This window comes from Dasypus novemcinctus, chromosome 24 (assembly GCF_030445035.2).
Source record: "Dasypus novemcinctus isolate mDasNov1 chromosome 24, mDasNov1.1.hap2, whole genome shotgun sequence".
Taxonomy (NCBI): domain Eukaryota; kingdom Metazoa; phylum Chordata; class Mammalia; order Cingulata; family Dasypodidae; genus Dasypus; species Dasypus novemcinctus.
In genome coordinates, this window is record NC_080696.1 from 63,455,235 (window position 1) to 63,473,141 (window position 17,907).

General features: G+C 31.8%; 1 protein-coding gene and 1 non-coding gene across 3 annotated transcripts in view; one reads left to right on the forward strand and one right to left on the reverse strand.

Moving 5' to 3' along the window:
• SYCP2 (synaptonemal complex protein 2) overlaps positions 1-17,907 on the reverse strand; it is a 104,649-nt gene that overhangs the window by 15,278 nt on the left and 71,464 nt on the right. The window contains exons 22-34 of one of the 2 annotated variants that reach the window (XM_023589314.3): positions 17,287-17,411; positions 16,712-17,142; positions 14,316-14,443; positions 13,537-13,573; positions 10,654-10,724; positions 10,497-10,554; positions 9,468-9,523; positions 8,936-8,993; positions 8,671-8,839; positions 7,151-7,188; positions 6,491-6,661; positions 4,866-5,049; positions 3,086-3,291 (exon numbers count right to left, since the gene is read on the reverse strand). In XM_023589314.3, coding sequence (XP_023445082.1) covers positions 3,086-3,291; positions 4,866-5,049; positions 6,491-6,661; positions 7,151-7,188; positions 8,671-8,839; positions 8,936-8,993; positions 9,468-9,523; positions 10,497-10,554; positions 10,654-10,724; positions 13,537-13,573; positions 14,316-14,443; positions 16,712-17,142; positions 17,287-17,411 — 1,732 coding nt within the window. The remainder of the gene's footprint in view (positions 1-3,085; positions 3,292-4,865; positions 5,050-6,490; positions 6,662-7,150; positions 7,189-8,670; positions 8,840-8,935; positions 8,994-9,467; positions 9,524-10,496; positions 10,555-10,653; positions 10,725-13,536; positions 13,574-14,315; positions 14,444-16,711; positions 17,143-17,286; positions 17,412-17,907) is intronic. The other variant, XM_058287274.2, reaches the window with a different exon arrangement.
• LOC111764550 (U6 spliceosomal RNA) lies at positions 15,517-15,619 on the forward strand. Its single transcript, XR_002797140.1, has one exon. It is a non-coding gene; the product is annotated as a U6 spliceosomal RNA (small nuclear RNA).

The window sequence follows — 17,907 nt, forward strand, 5'->3', positions numbered from 1 at the left end:
AACAAATGGTGCTGGGAGAATTGGATATCCATATGCAAAAGAATGAAGGGGGACCCTTATCTCTTACCATATACAAATATTAACTTAAAATGGATCAAAAAATCTAAATATAAGAACCAGGACTATAAAATTCCTAGAAGTAAATGCAGGGAAGCATCTTCAGGATCTTGTGTTAGGCAATGATTTCTCAGTCTTTACACCCAAAGCACAAGCAACAAAAGAAAAAATAGATAAATGGTACCTTATCAAAATTAAAAACTATTGTGCAAAGGACTTTGTCATGAAAGTAAAATGACAACCTACTTAATAGGAGAAAATATTTGGAAACCACATATTCAATAAGAGTTTAATATCCACAATATAGAAAGAAATCCTTCAACTCAACAATAAAAAAAACCCACCCAATTAAAAATGGGCAAAAGACTTGAATAGACATTTCTCCAAAGAGGATATACAAATAGACAAAAAATACATGAAAAGATGCTCACCATCATTAGCTATTAGGGAAATGCAAATCAAAACCACAATGAGATGCCATTTTCCACCCACTAGAATGGTAACACTTAAAAAAAGAGAAAATTACAAGTGTTGTTGGAGAGGGTGTGGAAAAATAGGAATACACATTCATTGCTGTAGGAATGTAAAATCTGCTGTGGAATACAGTTCAGCAGTTCCTCAGAAAGCTAAGTAGAGAATTACTATATGACCCAGCAATCCCTGCTCAGTATATACCCAAAAATAATTGAAAGCAGGAACTCAAACAGATATTTGCTCACCAATGTCTCTAGTGGCATTATTCACAATTGCCAAAAGATGGAAACAACCCATGTCCATCAACCGATGGATAAATAAAATGTAGTATATACACACAATGGAGTATTATTCAGCCATAAAAAAGGGTGTAACAACATGGATGAACCTTGAAGAAATCACCTTGAGTGAAACAAGCCAGACACAAAATGATACACAATAATCAGAATAAACTCATAGTGTCAGAATCTGGAATACAGGTTGCCAGGGGCAGGGAATGGGAAGTTAACGCTTGTGTTATATGGTTTGATTTTTTTTTTTTTTTTTTGGGGACCAGGTCTGGGGAATGAACCCAGGGACCTAATAAGTGGGAAGCCAGTGGCAACCACTGAGCCAACTCGGCTCCCCTGAGTTGGTTTTGTCGCTTGTTTACTTGGTTTTTTTTTTTGTTCCTGTTGTTGTTTTTAGGGGGCATCAGAAACCAAATCCAGGACTTCCCATGTGGGAAGCAGGCGCTTAACAGCTTGAGCCACATCTGCTCCCTATACAGAGTTTTTAATTGTGCTGATTATAAAGTTTGGTAATAGATGGTAGTGACAGTAGTACAACATTGTGAATATGTGAATGTAATTAACAGCATTGAATTATATATGTGATTGTGGCTAAAAGGAAAAATTTTAGATTGTATATATGTTATTGGAATAAAAAATTTAAACAGAACTGAAGAACAAAAACAGTGAACACTATTGTAAATGATGAACTACAGTTAAAACTATAATTATAAAAATGTTCTTTCTTGAATTGTAACAAATATACCACACTAGTACAAGGTATTAAGAATAGGGAGTATTTAGAAACTCTATTTTATGCATTTTATGCATGACTTTTCTGTAAACCTGTAACTTCTCTAATTAAAAAAAAAAAGAAGGACCTTAAAACCCTCTAGAGACAGAGACAGAATAGAGTCTGGTTGTATCAGAGATTTTAGATCTCTACCATAGGTGTGCTTAACAATTCTTAATTCCATCTTTGTATATAGAGGATAGTACATATCAAGAGAAGACAATATTTGAGTATTTACTAGGTATCAGGTACTATGTTTACATGATTAGCTTATTTAATTTAAAACTGATGTACAAATACATTAACTTGTAAAATATTACACAGCTAGCAAATAGTAGAGCCAGGATTTAAACTCAATTCTAACTGACTCAAAACTCTTTCTAGCATACTCAGTAAAAATGAACTATATAAATACTATGGTAATCAGTTCTATAACTTTATCGTTATGTCATAATTCTCCATATTAAGTGATATATACAATCCATGCAACGACAACAACAAAAAACCCATAGGGGAAGTCCTTTCTAAACCAAAACCAAAGTATCCACAACATTTTAAAAAAGGAAAACTTCTCAAAATCCTAAATTACTCCTCAGAGACATCAAGGATTTTAGCTAACTCCCTCACTTCGAACGATAAATTGATAGCTATCTCTACCAACTTTCTTAAAAAACTTTTCAGCTCAACTATGTTTTATTAAGGAGAAATGGAGGGTGAAGATGTGGCTCAAGTGGTTGAGTGCCTGCTTCCCACATGGGAGGTCCCAGGTTTGGTCCCCAGTGCCTCCTAAAAACAAACAAACAAACAAAAAACAACTCAGGGTAGCTGAGGTGGCTCAGTGGTTGAGCACTGGCTTCCCACATAAGAGATCCAGGGTTCAATCCCCAGGCCCAGTACCTCAAAAAAAAAAAAAAAAAGAAATGGTACCTATAATATGATACACGAAAGAGTAAGAATAAAGAAGTTCTTTTCAATGTATTAAATTTGTTAATATTTCTACTTATACCGTTTACTATTAGTTTTAAACTTCCTTCTAAAAATCTAAGGCAAATGTCATAGTCATACTGTTTTTAAATACATTCTTGCTAATTTACTTTGTCAAGCTGTGATTTAATAAACACGAGCTTATAGACTGATTTATAGTAAATCGGAAAGAAGTGCCTATGTTGCAAAAATAAGCCTATTTGAGTCTAGAAAAGGAAGTACATAGTTCTGATGTATACACAAATAAGTTGTACCTCTTTGGAAGTGAGGACTCCTTCACAGAACTCTTAGGTGTACTCTGTACATCTCCTGCCACGGCTCTCTATCAGTCTGCTAAATTCATTGAGGCTGGGAACTGTATCTTATTTGTCATTTACCCCACCCCCAGATGAAACCCAAAACCTTTAGTTAAGTAGACAAGCAGTGCATATTAGATTATGATTAGACACAAATGATTTACCCTTCAGATATGTCTGATAAAGGAAAAAAAAGAATTTATATTTCTTACCAAAAATAATGGGCAGGGAATTGGTGAGCAACTTTCTCTTGCAAGGAGTAAATTCTTCTCACTGGTTTTAGGTGATTGTATTGGACTTTCAACTCCATTTTTACTATTTAAGGATTCAAAAGATGAATTTTTTGGATAAGGTGATATGGATTTTGTTATACAGTCATAATCCTGAGTAAAATCCCTTTCTGTTGTTTTCTCTATACCTATATTGCCGCACAGAATACAAACAAAAAACATGGCAGATGTTACTGAAGTATTTGGTATTTGTTTTAAAAATAACATGGTTAATTTAAATTCTAAGATATAATAATTTTCCAAATTCTCAAATCTTAATGTCATTTGAAAATGGATAAACTTTTAATAAATCAAGACCAAAATTCTGTTTAAAATATTTTATAATTATTTGAAAATATTAATAGATAAATGTAGAAATATAAGTGCAACCATAAAAAATATCAAAACATTTTCAAATAAAACATTTATAATAAAAACTGGAATATAATGATTATTCTAGGTATTATCTTAAATATTTAGACATTATAGTACTGTTATATATTAAAGTCATAGAATTTTATAGTTGGAAGACTTGGTAAATCAACCAATCTAAATCTGTCATATAAAAATAAGGAAATCCATTACTGAAATAAGTCTTAGTATTAAGTGAATTCTCAGACAGACAATTTTGAAATCAAATGAGGGCATGTTCTCTCAGTATGTGCTTATCTGAAATGAGAATGTTTCTAAGCATAATGAAAATACTCTAGAAAAGAAAGCAAGAGCTATTTTAAAGGAATGTAAGTATGTGAAAAGACTTTTAAGTATTCAATTTTACCTGAAATGATTACCATTTAGAAATGCTGTAAAATATCCTTAAAAAGAATTGGAAAAGATATAAAGAATACAAACTTGCTCTTATAGTTTCTATATTAGAGAAGTATGCATATGTCAGTGCTCTAAAAATATTAATTTTCTTTGCCAATTATTTTAAAATAAAAGCAAAATCTCAACTGTTTATGAAGATAACCCAGTATGGGTCTATAGAATGCATCAAAATTCCCTGGAGACATCTGTCAATAAAAAGTCAAATAGGAAAAAGAGAAACCCTCATGATTACTTTCATGTTGTTAAATTCATTTTAAGGGAAGTGGATGTGGCTCAGGTGATTGAACTCCTGCCTACCATATGGGAGGTCCTGGGTTTGGTTTCCTGTGCCTCCAAGAAAAGATGAGCAAGACAGCAAGCTGACAAAACAAGATTACACAACAGAGACACAAGGAGGAAAACACAATGAGAGACCCAACAAAGCAGGGACCGGAGGTGGCTCAAGCGACTGGGCACCTCCCTCTCCCACATGGGAAGTCCTGGGTTCAGTTCTGATGCCTCCAAAAAAAAGATGAGCACACAATGAATAGACACAGCCAAGTGCAAACAATGCGGGGAGGGGGGAATAAAAAATATATACATATTTGGGGGGGGGCTAAAAACAAAATTATGCATTTCAAGCTTCTTATAATTTGTAAATATAAATTAAATATTTTCATACTGAAATATTTGGACTTTAATGTCCTAACATGAAAATTTTCACCGTCCTTGTAACATCTCCAAGTCTATTTATCAAACATGAAGTGACTAGCGCCAAGTAGTTTAAAAATGAAATTTTGACTACCTAGAATTTTAAATACTCCTCTTCAAAACTAGTCTCAATTTATACTTTCCCATAAAGTTATAGTAGAAATGATTAACTATTCAACTAAAGGAAAAATAAAATGATACTGACATCTCATTACTTCTATAGGTGACGGACTCCCAGATAAAGACAGGCTATTGTCTCTTATACTTTCTTTTAGTAGAGATGAGCTTTTCCATTCTTCTGATATTTCCTTTTGTGTTTCAGCAGGGAAGGCATTCTGTTCTTTCTTTGGCAGGTTCATGGTTTCACTTCTGGAATGTATATTTTCCTCCTAAATGTATTAAGAACTTTCAAATTATACTCAAATATAAATACTTATATATGGCCACATAAAACAAACTATACACTGAGAATATCTATTAAATGTCTTACGTGCAAAACACTATAATACTACATATAGGCATAAAAAGGGCCTAGATATAGTGAAAGACTTCATAGTATGCTAGAATGCATAAAACAAATTGAACAGGAAAATATAAAACATAATACACTGGAGTCAGTGATAAGTATCATGAGAAATACAAATAAAATGCTATAAGGGTTCAGAGAAGAAAGATTATATCCAGTGTAGGGAAACAAAAAAAGTTCCTACAGTTCTTAGTACCTGAGAGTCTGTGAAAGAAGATGGTAAAAGATATCCTGGACAAAGAGGAGTGCTGAGAAAGGTAAAGGGAGCAGGTTTTGTTGGGAGAGTTATAGATCATTCTATTTGACTATCACAGCTTTAAGTATACACTGGAGAATAGTGCAAATAAGCTAACAAAGGTACTGTGCTGCTTTGACTGTCTGACAATAGGGAGATTTTTAGGGTTTTCTTTGAAGAGGGATAGGACAAGAAGTGGTTTGGGAAATCTCTTACTGTGTGTATAGTACACTAAAGTAAGAAGTGATAGAAAATGAGGTAAGTTATGACATCCTTCAAGTCGTCCATGTAAGTGGTAAGTTTCCAGACAAAGGGTAATGGAGGTTTGATGACTTAAAATTAGCATAGAGTAGTAATCAGAGACATGCCTTTACTACCAAACTCCCTGGTTCAATCCTAGTTCTACCACTTCCTAGCTGGGTGACCTTGGGCAATGCTCCTTCATCTCTCTGAGCCTCAGTTTTCTAATTTGTAAAATGGGAAGATGATTAACACTACTGTGATCATCTGTTCTCATGAAAGAATTTAAAAAGTTAAAATCCGCAAAGTGCTTAGAATAGCATCTAGGGCATTGTAACAGAACATATTCTGTTAAAAAAAAAAAGCCTTCAGGCATAGGTGGCTGGGAACATGACTGTAGTACCGGGATATAAGGAAAAAGTCAGGGATGGACACAGGTTGGGTAGTATATATATATATATAACCTAAGAACTAACATTTTTGCTTTGATTCAAGAGAAAGATTCACAGCTTCCAAACAGGCTGTACTTTCTCATAGCATAATTTTAGAAATATTAAGTATTTCTTTAATGACAAAGATCCTATATTACAAAAAGCCTATATTAAAGTTATAATTCTACTAGAGCCAGAGAACTGATTTGTAACACTAATGGTAACTTATTAAAAGATTTTGCTTTATAAAGTTTCAAGACCAAATTTCAGAATTTATGAGTTTTCTTATATAGAAGATTACATCTTAAAAAGCAGTGACAAAATAAATTTGCTATTTAAAAAATGTTCTTTAATATTTTAAGAGGCTCTTAGAATTTGTCTGAATTGTATCTATTTACCTTTTCTAGCAATTTCTCTTTAAATGAATGTGAAAATTCTTCTTCACTCTCGGATTCTGAATTTGAGAGATCTTTATAATTTTTTTTGGTTATTGCTGCTCTTCGTGGAAGTCTGGTTCTCCCATCTGGAACTGTCTCATCTACCTTTATGGCAATGTTTTTGTTGGGTACCTTTCGGACAAAAATTCCTGAATATTTTAGATCAATGGATCAATGTTTGAAATACAAAAGTGCAAGTGATTTGCTATAAAATGGCACTGTGTCAAAACATATATAAAATAATTGTATTAATAAAAGGATTACTGATTAACACCAAAAGCATGACTGGGTTTTATCTTTCCTATTCTTTTTGTCCCTACCCATTAATCACTGAGAGACTGATACATATTATCTACCTCAAGTAAAAAGAAAAAAAAAAGAGATTAAAAAATATCAATTAACAACATAAAATAGACTCAAAAGATCTATAACCAGAGAATAAAAAATTGGTTTATTTTGAACTGAAATAAAAGCAGATCCCTTTAAAATAAATATTAATTTAATTCAATATAATTTAGAAAGAGAACATAGGAGTGAATTTACAAAAGCAAGAACACGAATTATTTTTACATGATAAAAAATTTTTAAAGAGAGGTTTGAACATAAACTTTGTGGTTTTACCATTTTAGATCTTGGTTGTCCCCTTTCCAAAGAGAGTCCTGCAATTCAGGAAATTAAGATTAAAATTTTCAAGTAGCATGAACAGGTATTAAAGAACGTATCTGCATATATCAATTAAAATCATAAAAAAACAAGAATACATCTTTAAACATTCAAAAGATTACATTTCAAGATTATTTGAGGTTAAATTGATGCTAATAATTTTTACTATAAGGTGTCTGGTATGATTATGAATGACCAATTTTCCTTTTCCTTTATATTATAAAACTTTTTAAACATACAAGGGACTATATGACATGTTATAAAGTTAATGCCCATGAATTTACCATTCAAGTAAATTAAAGAAACAGATTATGAATAATGTTGAATCCAGTTATGTGGACTCTATTATAATCATTCACCCATTTAAAAAAATTAATTCAGTCTGATCTATGTTTCACTTGTCCCAAATTACTGCATTCACTGAATACACTATGCTATTTCATACTTCTATCCCTTTTTATTTTTAACTATCATCCTGCTGCTTCTCTTCCTAATTGCACCTGGTTGGACTCTAATCTGTTTTCAAGAGTCAGCCTCATTCTTAAACACATTCCAGTTTCTATCTCTCTACCATTTTACTTTTTAAATCAATACACACACATCCTTTTCACCATATAGGTCACTATTGGTTATTTTTATCCTGAACTGAAATAAAAGCAGATTCCCTTAAATTAAATATAAATTTAATTGAAAAGCTCAGAGTTATTTTAAATCTTTTAAAAATTAAATATATAAAATCTTTGTGCTTTAGCAAACCTAGAAATAGAAGTTATAAAAATAGTAATTACCTCTAACCAAAAATTAAAACACTTATCTAACTACTTCAAGAGATTCACTATCAAAAAGAAAAGTAGAAGCCAGATACTGAGAAAACATTTTGTTAAAGACTTGGTCCAAAAAAATTTTTGCAAAAGAATTGTTTTCTTTTTGATATATTTCATCGCATCTATGAGCTCCTAAAAAATGTGTGTGTGCATGTATGTGTAATATATGTATACAAATATATTTTTTCAATCGTGTATTGGGTTTAACTGGGAGATGGGATGTATAGAGTAAGATTTAGTTTAGATCAAGGTCTGAGTCTTTGGTTTGGTTAAGGTTCATGGATTCACGAATACTTAATACATTATTCAAAATAATTAATTAAATAACTGAATAAAGTGTCCCATGAGTGAAAAAATAATGATAGTATATCGTAAACCAAGAATTATAATAAATCATATTTTGTACCCTTAAGGTTCAATTAAAAAAAGAGAAAAGTAATTTATTGCTTTCATTATAAAATATAACCACGTTACCTAAAATAAAATAACACAAGCATCATAGTGTTTTGTTGTATTGCTTTCATGCTTTTGTTTTATTCATGATGGTATGTTATTATAAACACTGTCTATGTAAAACATTCCAACCAACAAAGCATATTAATAGATGAAATGGTAAAATAATTTGCACAAGTTCTGTAAAAAATAATTGCTTACTTGGTTTCCCACTTTTAGGTTTCTTTACATTTTTATTTCTGCTATACTCTATTAGCTGTGGTTTTGATTTTGATTCTTTTAACCAGCTAATATCAGTCTTGCTGTCATCACATCTGTATTCTGTGTCAGTATCACTAAACAGATGCTTCTTTTCATGACTTGTTATAATCTATAAAAAAAAAAAGCCATCATAATAGAGGAAGAAATGTATCTTCTTAAATGTCATACAAGGTATTAATAGATCTACTAGGATATTATGACTTACTCTTTTATCTTTTGTTTTGAAAGAAGGTTCAAGATCATCATGACTCCTTAAGCCTACCCTTCAACAAAAACATGCATTAATTTTAAAATACCATTTTACACTTTCCATCTTGAAGTAGCATACACTAGACATTTAGACCTAGATGTCTGCTTTATTCTTTCACTAATTAACTATGTAATTCTGAGCAAGTCACTTACTCTCTGACCTCTATTAATTATGAAATTGATTATGGATTATGGGATGACTACATCTTTACAGCTTTGAGATGTAAAATAATATTTAAACTAATAATATTTAAACTAACATTTAAAATGTACAAAATCTGCATATTAAATAATCTTAGCAGTGAATACTGAAATAACAGACTCATAATAATGGGAGTAATCACGACAGTAGCACTCTTCTCGTATGTGACAAGCTCTCAGAAAGACAGTTGAGGAGGAGACATTAGGGAGGAGATATTTAAGAACATAAAGGAACTGAGATAAGCATATTTTAATTTGACCCATCTAATTATAATAAAAACACATACAATTTTACTGAATTATCCACACAGGCTTCTGTAGCTGAGGCTTGAAATTCCTGGACCTATATTAAACATTAAAAAATGAGTTCTTAGTCAAAATAAGATAAATAAAATTTTAAAAGAAATAACATAAAACCTACTTTCTATCATTTCATAAAATTATAAGATTTCACAATAAAATTAAGCTTACTAAAATATACTAAAGCACTTTAAGAAGAAAGTTAACAATATAAATATATTAGAAACAAGGTAAATAAGGGTAACTTTTAAATTTGTCATATCAATAAGGAAAATTATTTTCTTTATACAGTAGTCTGAGTAAAGTGTCTCTCCTGCACCCAAGTATTCATTTTTTCTCTACCTCAGTCCAGAGGATTTGAAAGGAAATGAAATATACCTAGGTAAGTTATCCAAATAAATTATTACATATAAATTCTTAAGGCATATTTATAATGGATGAAAACTTAAAAAACTAATCAATTGAAAGACGGCTAGAGGATAATCTAGGGACTGTATAACAGTGATTTTGGTTAATATAAAGTTCTACAAGATGTTAAGAATACGGTGATACATGGGAAAAATACAACTAATGTAACTTATAAACTACAGTTAATAGTGATATTGTAATATTTTTGTAGCAAAGGCAAAGAAGGTACTATATCAATGCTAAACGTCAAAAAAAGAATATGGGGTTTAGTTTTATGAGATATGAATATGATAAAGCATTTTTTCTTCATTTTTTTAATAAATAAGGAGACTTTGGTCATGTCATTCAACAATCTGTGCTTATTTATATCTTTCTAAACACTGGAGAAACAACTGAGTTTGTTTTTAGGATTAAATGAGATAAATGTGCCTAGACAGAATTTTTTTAGAGTAATGCTTCCATAATTTGTTAAGTTGCCTTTTGTCTGTAATTTTATTTTTTTGAAGTTGAAATAAAACTTACTTAAAAAAAGAACTCTAACAACTGCATGTTAAATACAAAGTAATTTTCAATAACTAAATACAAAATGTATATGATTTCTAGCTTACTCCAAGTTTTATAGTAGGTTCATCAGCTCCACTCAAATTAAAATTATAAACATCATTCCTGGGAAAATGAAGAGAAACATTAATTCCATTATGCAATAAATAAATTTAGTCACTTTAATTATAAAGATATCTAAAAGATTTATGAAAAATTACTTACAATGGGCCTTCAGAAGTAACATTAACAAAAGTAGTCTTCAGTTGTCTAAAACTTTTTTTCTGAACCTTTTCCTAAATACAAAATAGGTTTATATAAAACCAAACTTTTTATTACTATATTTGGCAAATGTGTAATTTTCATAAATCTCCCAGTTGTGCTTCCACTAAAATTAATTTTGCATTCAAACATTTTTCTTAATGTAATTCAATAAAAGTATTACACAGCCACACATTCAAAAATAGTGAAGACTTAAATATTAGCTAAAAACAATAGAAAGTATTGTAGAATGCTAAACAAAAGACCCGTTTCTTTAATACTTACTGACATTATTATACATAGAAATTGGCCATCTCACTAGTATTCTACAAGCTGAATTTCAGTGATTCTAGAATCACAAAATAAGCATGCATCTAATTTTACTTGTTTTTTGACTCTCACTTGCTTTTTGAGTTTTTATATAAAATCTTTTATATAAAATCTCATGTGAAAGAGCCAAAAAGGTATCAACTAGTATTGTTGGGAAAGAAATATGTATAAGATTATTCATGTGGCCTACAACTCAAAATGTATTCACCAGATCAAAACGTAGGGATGGCAGAAAAGAAGTTAAATAAAATAAATTATAATAAACTGAATTCAATAATGTTCTATGAAATTAATTTAATAATTAAGCACACTAATAATACCACAAAATGACTGATTACTGATAAAAAATAATCAGAAGATTAATATCCATTAAGTTGAAAATATTTAAACCTAAAATAATTATATAATTATTTCTTTGGGCTATTTTATGGAGAATTATTTGCATTATTTCAGAAAGTTTGTCCCTCATTACTCCTATGATCACTTATTTGACTTATATTTTGCAATTTGATTTTTAGCAGTGTTTAGATACACATGTTCAATTCCTCGTTTGTGTGTGCGCCAACGTGTGCTAGGTTTTACAGAAGATACAAAGACAAGCAAAGATGTTATAAGGGATGCAAAAGTAAGCAAAGATACAGAGGATGCAAAGGTCAGAAAAAGTGCTATAGAGGATTAAAAAATGATTCAAAATAGTTATATTCTCATAAAAAAGGGGGAAGAAAAACCACAGTAATGAATAAAACGTAAAAAAGACACAAATTGTGCAGATTCAGATTTCCTGCCCATTTGAATTCTGGGTTGGGCTCCACAGAACATTTTCATAAAGAAGGTAGAATCTGAAGCAGGGCTTGCAAGGAGGGATAAGGGTTTTTGTTTTGTTTTTTAGAAGGTACTAGAGATTGAACCCAGGACATCATACATTGGAAGCAGGCGCCCAACCCCTGAGCTACACCCACTCCCCAGTGAGAATTGGTTTTTTTGTTTGTTTTTACTTTTAGGAGAGTCTGCGGATGGAACTCAGAACCTTGTATATAGGAAGTAGGTGCTCAATCATTTGAGCTACATCTGCTCCCCAATAAGGTTTCAACAATCAGAAGAGAAAGTGATGTGAGCACCTACTGACTCAATTCACAGTTCTTTCCAGAGGGGGAAGAAAAAGAGACTAAACAAAAAGTTAGGAAAGACACTTTAGGTACCTTCACGTTATTAACTTCAGCTAAAGGAGACATTTCTGAATGATCTAATACTAGGAAACAAGACAATATTTTAAAGGGACCAACCTATGTCACTACTTAATTCAGTAACAAGAACCAAAAAGTTTCTGAACAAGGGAATGGCATGATTAAAACTACGTGCTTTAGGGGGAAAAACAGTGTTATAGAATGCAGTGAATGGATTGGCACATAGAAATACTACAGGCAAAAAGAATTACCTAAGAGCTATTATAATATTCTAGTGATTAAAAATTAGAATTTAAACTAGGCTAATAGAAGTTAGCATAAAGAAAATTTGAGAGGAAGATTTTAGAGTGTGACCCTCTAAAACTTGTTAAATTAAGTGGAGACCAAGTAAGTGCAAGTAATCACAGGGTGTTATCTCAGTGGGTGGAGACTCAAAATAAACAACAAAATATTAAACTACCATACTGGGGAGTCCTTCTATATTCTCAAATAGAGGGGCAAGGACCTCTTGAGTACATAGGCAGTGCCTAATAAAAGAAAACAGACCAATATATCAATACTAATGCATGTAACTATGAACCTTATTCTCATAAAACTGAAACTTAGCCTAATAATAACTACTGCCAGAGGGTTACCTCCTGAAAACCTCCTTGTTATTCAAATATGCTTCTTTCTAAGCCTAACTCAGCAAATAAACACACTACCCTTCCCCCAGCATGGGACTTGACTTCCAGGGATGAGCGTCCCTGGCACAGAGGGAATTAATATCAAGCAGCAACCAGGAAAGCATTTGGAAAAAGACCTTGACCAAAAGGGGGAAACATCAAATACAAAAGAACTTTATGCTAAGAGATTTCAAAATGAATTGGGAAGTCAGTCCAGAGGTTACATTTATGCATGTCTCAAGCAGGTCTCAGACAGATCTCACTAACTGCCACTATGAACAAAGTGATGACATAGATTTATATTTTAAAAATGCATAAATAGTAAATGTTTTTAATAAACATAGGGACTTTAGAGGGCTCTCATTGTCAGGAGAGATGAGATGTGCTAGGAAAAAAAGTATGGAGTTAAGAACATTCTGAATTACATACCAAAAAGTATTAAAATTGCGCTTATATATGTAAAAGAAGCATTTTCTTGGAAAAGTAGAACAGAAGGTTAGGAGGTTGTTTTAAGTACTTGCCACTAAACTTGTCAGTTGTTATAATCCTTTTAGCAATATTCTGAAAAGATTAAATCTAGTTCCATCTTACTATTATTCTATTTTAGTATTTACAGTTAAATATCATTGAGTCTGATTATAGGTTTGGTATAAATAAATGAAACCTACCTTACTGATATGTAGATCAGATTTGTTTGAAAAACCACTATAAAAAAGATTTTGCCATAATTTAAAAAAGCAATTAAGTATCAGCAGACTATTCTTCATAAAAGCCATTTTATATAAGGAAAACATACTTGGGTCACTAAATCTATATTCAACATGTTATAAATAATCAAAATGTGATAGTACTAGTCTAATATTTTTGAAACTTCGGAGTAAACAGCCCCTATAACAGTTCATTCTAAGCTCAATCATTCATGTGGCAGGAGGTGCCAAACAATTTAAAATAGTTTTGCCATAGAGTCATTTTTTCATGCCATAGAGTAAGTCCAGAAATTAATTTAAAGGTGAATAAAAACATGGAAGCCTAAAAATAAACATTCTGTGATAGGAAAACAACCTTCATAAAGATTACAAACAAGAAATATATATATTACCTGTTAAAAAAAACTCATTTCAGCTCATTTAAATATATTTAGTTTTACTTATTACTAGGTTCAACAAATAGTTCTAAAATGTCTATTTCTTAAAGATTTATTTTTGAATGGTACACTTTATCAATATGGTGGTTTCTGATACTTTATAAAATCTGATCAGCTATTAGAATGATTAATTTTAAATATAGTCCCTTCCTATTTAAACAGCTAATATTTTAATGAAAGCAACACATAATCATGTAGTTTTTTTTAAACATGAAAGTTCTATTATTTGAACCTATGTTTAAAACTAACCTGTTTAAAAAGCTATGTGTATCTATCAAAAATGTTTAAAATTTAATAACAAACCTGTCAATCAAAGATTCCTTTAATTTTCTTGTAGACTTTATGTCATCCTTTGGTTTATATCTCTTATTAATTTGGCTTATCAAGGCATCTGCTGCATCAATAAATCCTTTCCCTTTTGACTTTTCTCTCTGAAACAATTTAAACAGTTACTTTAAAACTCTACCAGTTCACCTTCAAGAGAAAATAAATACTAAAAAATAATTTGGTTAAAAAAAAAAGCAAAGGTATTCTTAAAGATATGAGATCTGATTTTTTTACTTTTTTTCTGCCCATCAGCCATATGTTTTTGATATATAATTTGTAATAGCTATAATTTACTTTATTTATTCCTTCTTTAGATTATTACCAGAGTGAAGATAGTGTTTACTTAGCTTGATAAAAATGTAGCAAAATGAACTTCCTCTAAAATAATATGATTTCTGAACTTTCAGTTTAACTAGAGCCAGCTTAGTAAATTAGTCCATGGTACCATAAAGGTTCTGTTTCTCTCAGGTGATCCAAAGAGTAGAAAGATGGGATCAGATACATTCTTAGACAGTGATCTATGGGAGTGGCAGGAAATCCTATATAATGATATAGGAAGTGAAGCTGTGAAAGACTGAAGAGAATATCTAAAAACAGGTAGTTGATTTTTTAGAAGTCAGAGCACAGTTTAGAAAAGAGGATCAGGTTTCTATACACCAAGAATAAAAAGGAATGACTAGCTCAGGTAAATCCTGTGAAATGATTCAAAACCCCAAAGAAAACAGTTTAAAATTAAAATTGAAGGATGAAGGATCTTACTTCCCTGGGGCTGATGGAATAAATGGCTAAAACAAGAGAGAGAACTGAGGGCGCACGGCGGACAGCGGGCGGTGTCAAGGGCGGACGCACAGCGGCGGGAAGAAGGCTGCCGAGACGGAGAGTGGTGGTATCAGATGCCTCTAGGGCGGCTGGGCCTGAGTGGCCTGAGCTGCAGTGCGCCAGAGCCCTCCTGAGGGGGGGGCGATGAGGGGCCCGCGCAGAGTGCCGGGCGGAAGAGACCGAGCCTGTACGGGGCTGGTCAAGGGGTCCGCTAAGGGCAGATGGAAGAGCCCTCTCCGGCGGGCTGTTAGGCCCGGGAGGGGACGGGGGTCCTTACCTGCCCCACGTTTGGGCGCCAAGGAACCAAGAAAATGTGTGAGAAAAAATGTGACCCAAAAGGATTCCGCTAAAGAAGAAAGTTGCCAAATAAGGGACAAAAAGTGAGCTGCACAATACAGAGAAGATTTAGCGTGGTCCCTGCCAAGGATGAAATGCAAATTTGTGAAGCATTCCATATTTTTTTGGTGGTAATAGTAGCATTGTTCTACAACAATATGGTGTGTTGGTAGAGGTGCTTTATGGGAATTCCACAGGCTTATGATTGTTTTGCAATTTCACAACCTCACGAAAAATAAATAAATAAATAAATACCAAAAGAGTTGCGTCTTTTAAAAACAGTCAAGACAAAATAATGTGAAATACAACTTCTAATTATTTATTACATACTTAATTTGCACACTGAGATACTCCAGTGTATGAACATTTCACAATGACTCTAAAAATGTGACTACCTACATATTAACAATACTGTGGAAGCTTAGAGAAACTCGATCCTCTAAGGAACAGCAAAAAGCTAATTATATTATTGGTGGTAGAAAGGTATGCTGATTAATTAAAATCTGCATCTTAAAAGAAATGAAAAAATGAATTATGGTAATTGCTACAAACATTAAAATTCTGTAGCAGTTTCAAATTATGGTGCAAACTAGTAAAAACTGTCCTGGAGATATTCTACAGAGATGATTAGTCTGAAGAAGGAAGTAGGGGCTCCAATGGGGATAAACAACAGTTATAGTAGAAGATAGTCTCTTCTATTCCACTTAATTACTTTCTTGAAAAACCTTGTCAAAGTTTAAGCACTCATCCAAGAAATGTTTGATATTCAACTGTATATAAAGCTGTGCTAGACCATGCAGGGAAAAAATGTTGAGCCAAACATGGTCCTTACTTTCAAATAGGTTACAGTCAGAGGAATAACCACACTAAAATAACCATTTATAAAAAAGAAAGGTAAGCACCATACAAGAGGTAGGCAGACAGTTCCATATACATGTTTAAAAGAATCTGAAAGTGGGAGCAACACAATAAGAAGAGATAAAGAACTTCAGGGTTCATTCACACTATATATATTTAAATGCTCACTAGGTGCCAAGTCCTGTTTGATCAAGGTTGGGACTAGTGAGAGCCGATTGAGGAGACTCTCAGAGTCTAGGCATTGAATTAAAGAACAAGGTATTACAAGTATTAAATTTGCAGCAGTTCATCAAGCTTCTTTCACTTTATGTTATTAAATAGGCATATTATACAAAAAGGCAAACAGACTGAAAGCTTACCATTTTTTTTTGTTTCAGATTCCAGGAGTTAAGTTCAGAACTCAATCCTTCCCCTGATTTTCTATCACTTTTTGCATTTTCTCTAGGAGAAGAACTTTTATCACAAATAGTATTTACATCTTTTGACAAAATGCATTTCTCCTTATAGAACACAGATTTTCCAACTGTCTTATTTAGGAGAATTGATTTAAAAGTAGTCTCAGATGCAATATGCCAATCACTCTCATTGTTACTTTCAATATTTTTCTGCTCCAGACATTTAGGATGATTTAGTTGTTGTCGATTGTTTCTTTTGCAAGCTTCTGCTTCAGCATTATCTACATTATGCTCTATTATATCTTTCTTATATTGCATCTTTCCTGGTTCTTCAGAATGATCATCAGATAATGAAGAGAATGATTTCTGTTTAATAAGTTTTTTGTTGATAACATCTGTATGAAAAGAAGAAACACACTTATTAAATTAGTAAACTGATAATACATAAAATTTGTTAAAACCTAGAATGTTTGACAGACATTTAAGGCAATAAATATTTCCCTTAATTACTATTACACAGAGAAAAAACAATGTTTCACCTTGATTAAATGTGTCTCCTGATGAAGTGCTTGCTCTTTCATTATTACAAAGTTTAATATTTGTTACAGGTGTCCAACATGCCCATTTGGAGTGCATTTTACTTTCACAGATGTTGTCTAAAACACTAGGTAATATAGAAAATTTCATTTGTTTAATATTATACAAAATACTAGCCTATGGCTCTGACTGAAGACCTTAATTTTTATTTAGTCAATGTTTATTGAAAGCAATTTGTTAATGGTCAGGTATGGAAATATTTTCATAAGTCATGAAGAAAGTGAAAACATATTATACAAATGGTCATATTAATTAGATAAAATTACCATTAATTCCATTACTTTGATATCTACCTAAATATATCTTACACATCTTACATGTTCTATTGTGTACTGTATTTGAACTAAGTTAATATTTGAACTAAGTTCTTCACATTCACACTTTATTTAAATATCTCATTCACTTTAAGTGTTCAATATGAAAAGAGTTATGTTGGTTAATTGGGAAAAACCATATAGATTATTCCTCATTGTCCTATTAAAATAATAGAGATGATTAAATGCTATAAGCATTACTTTCTCTAAAATAACAAAATATGCTAAATGAGTTGATGGGTTTTCTCA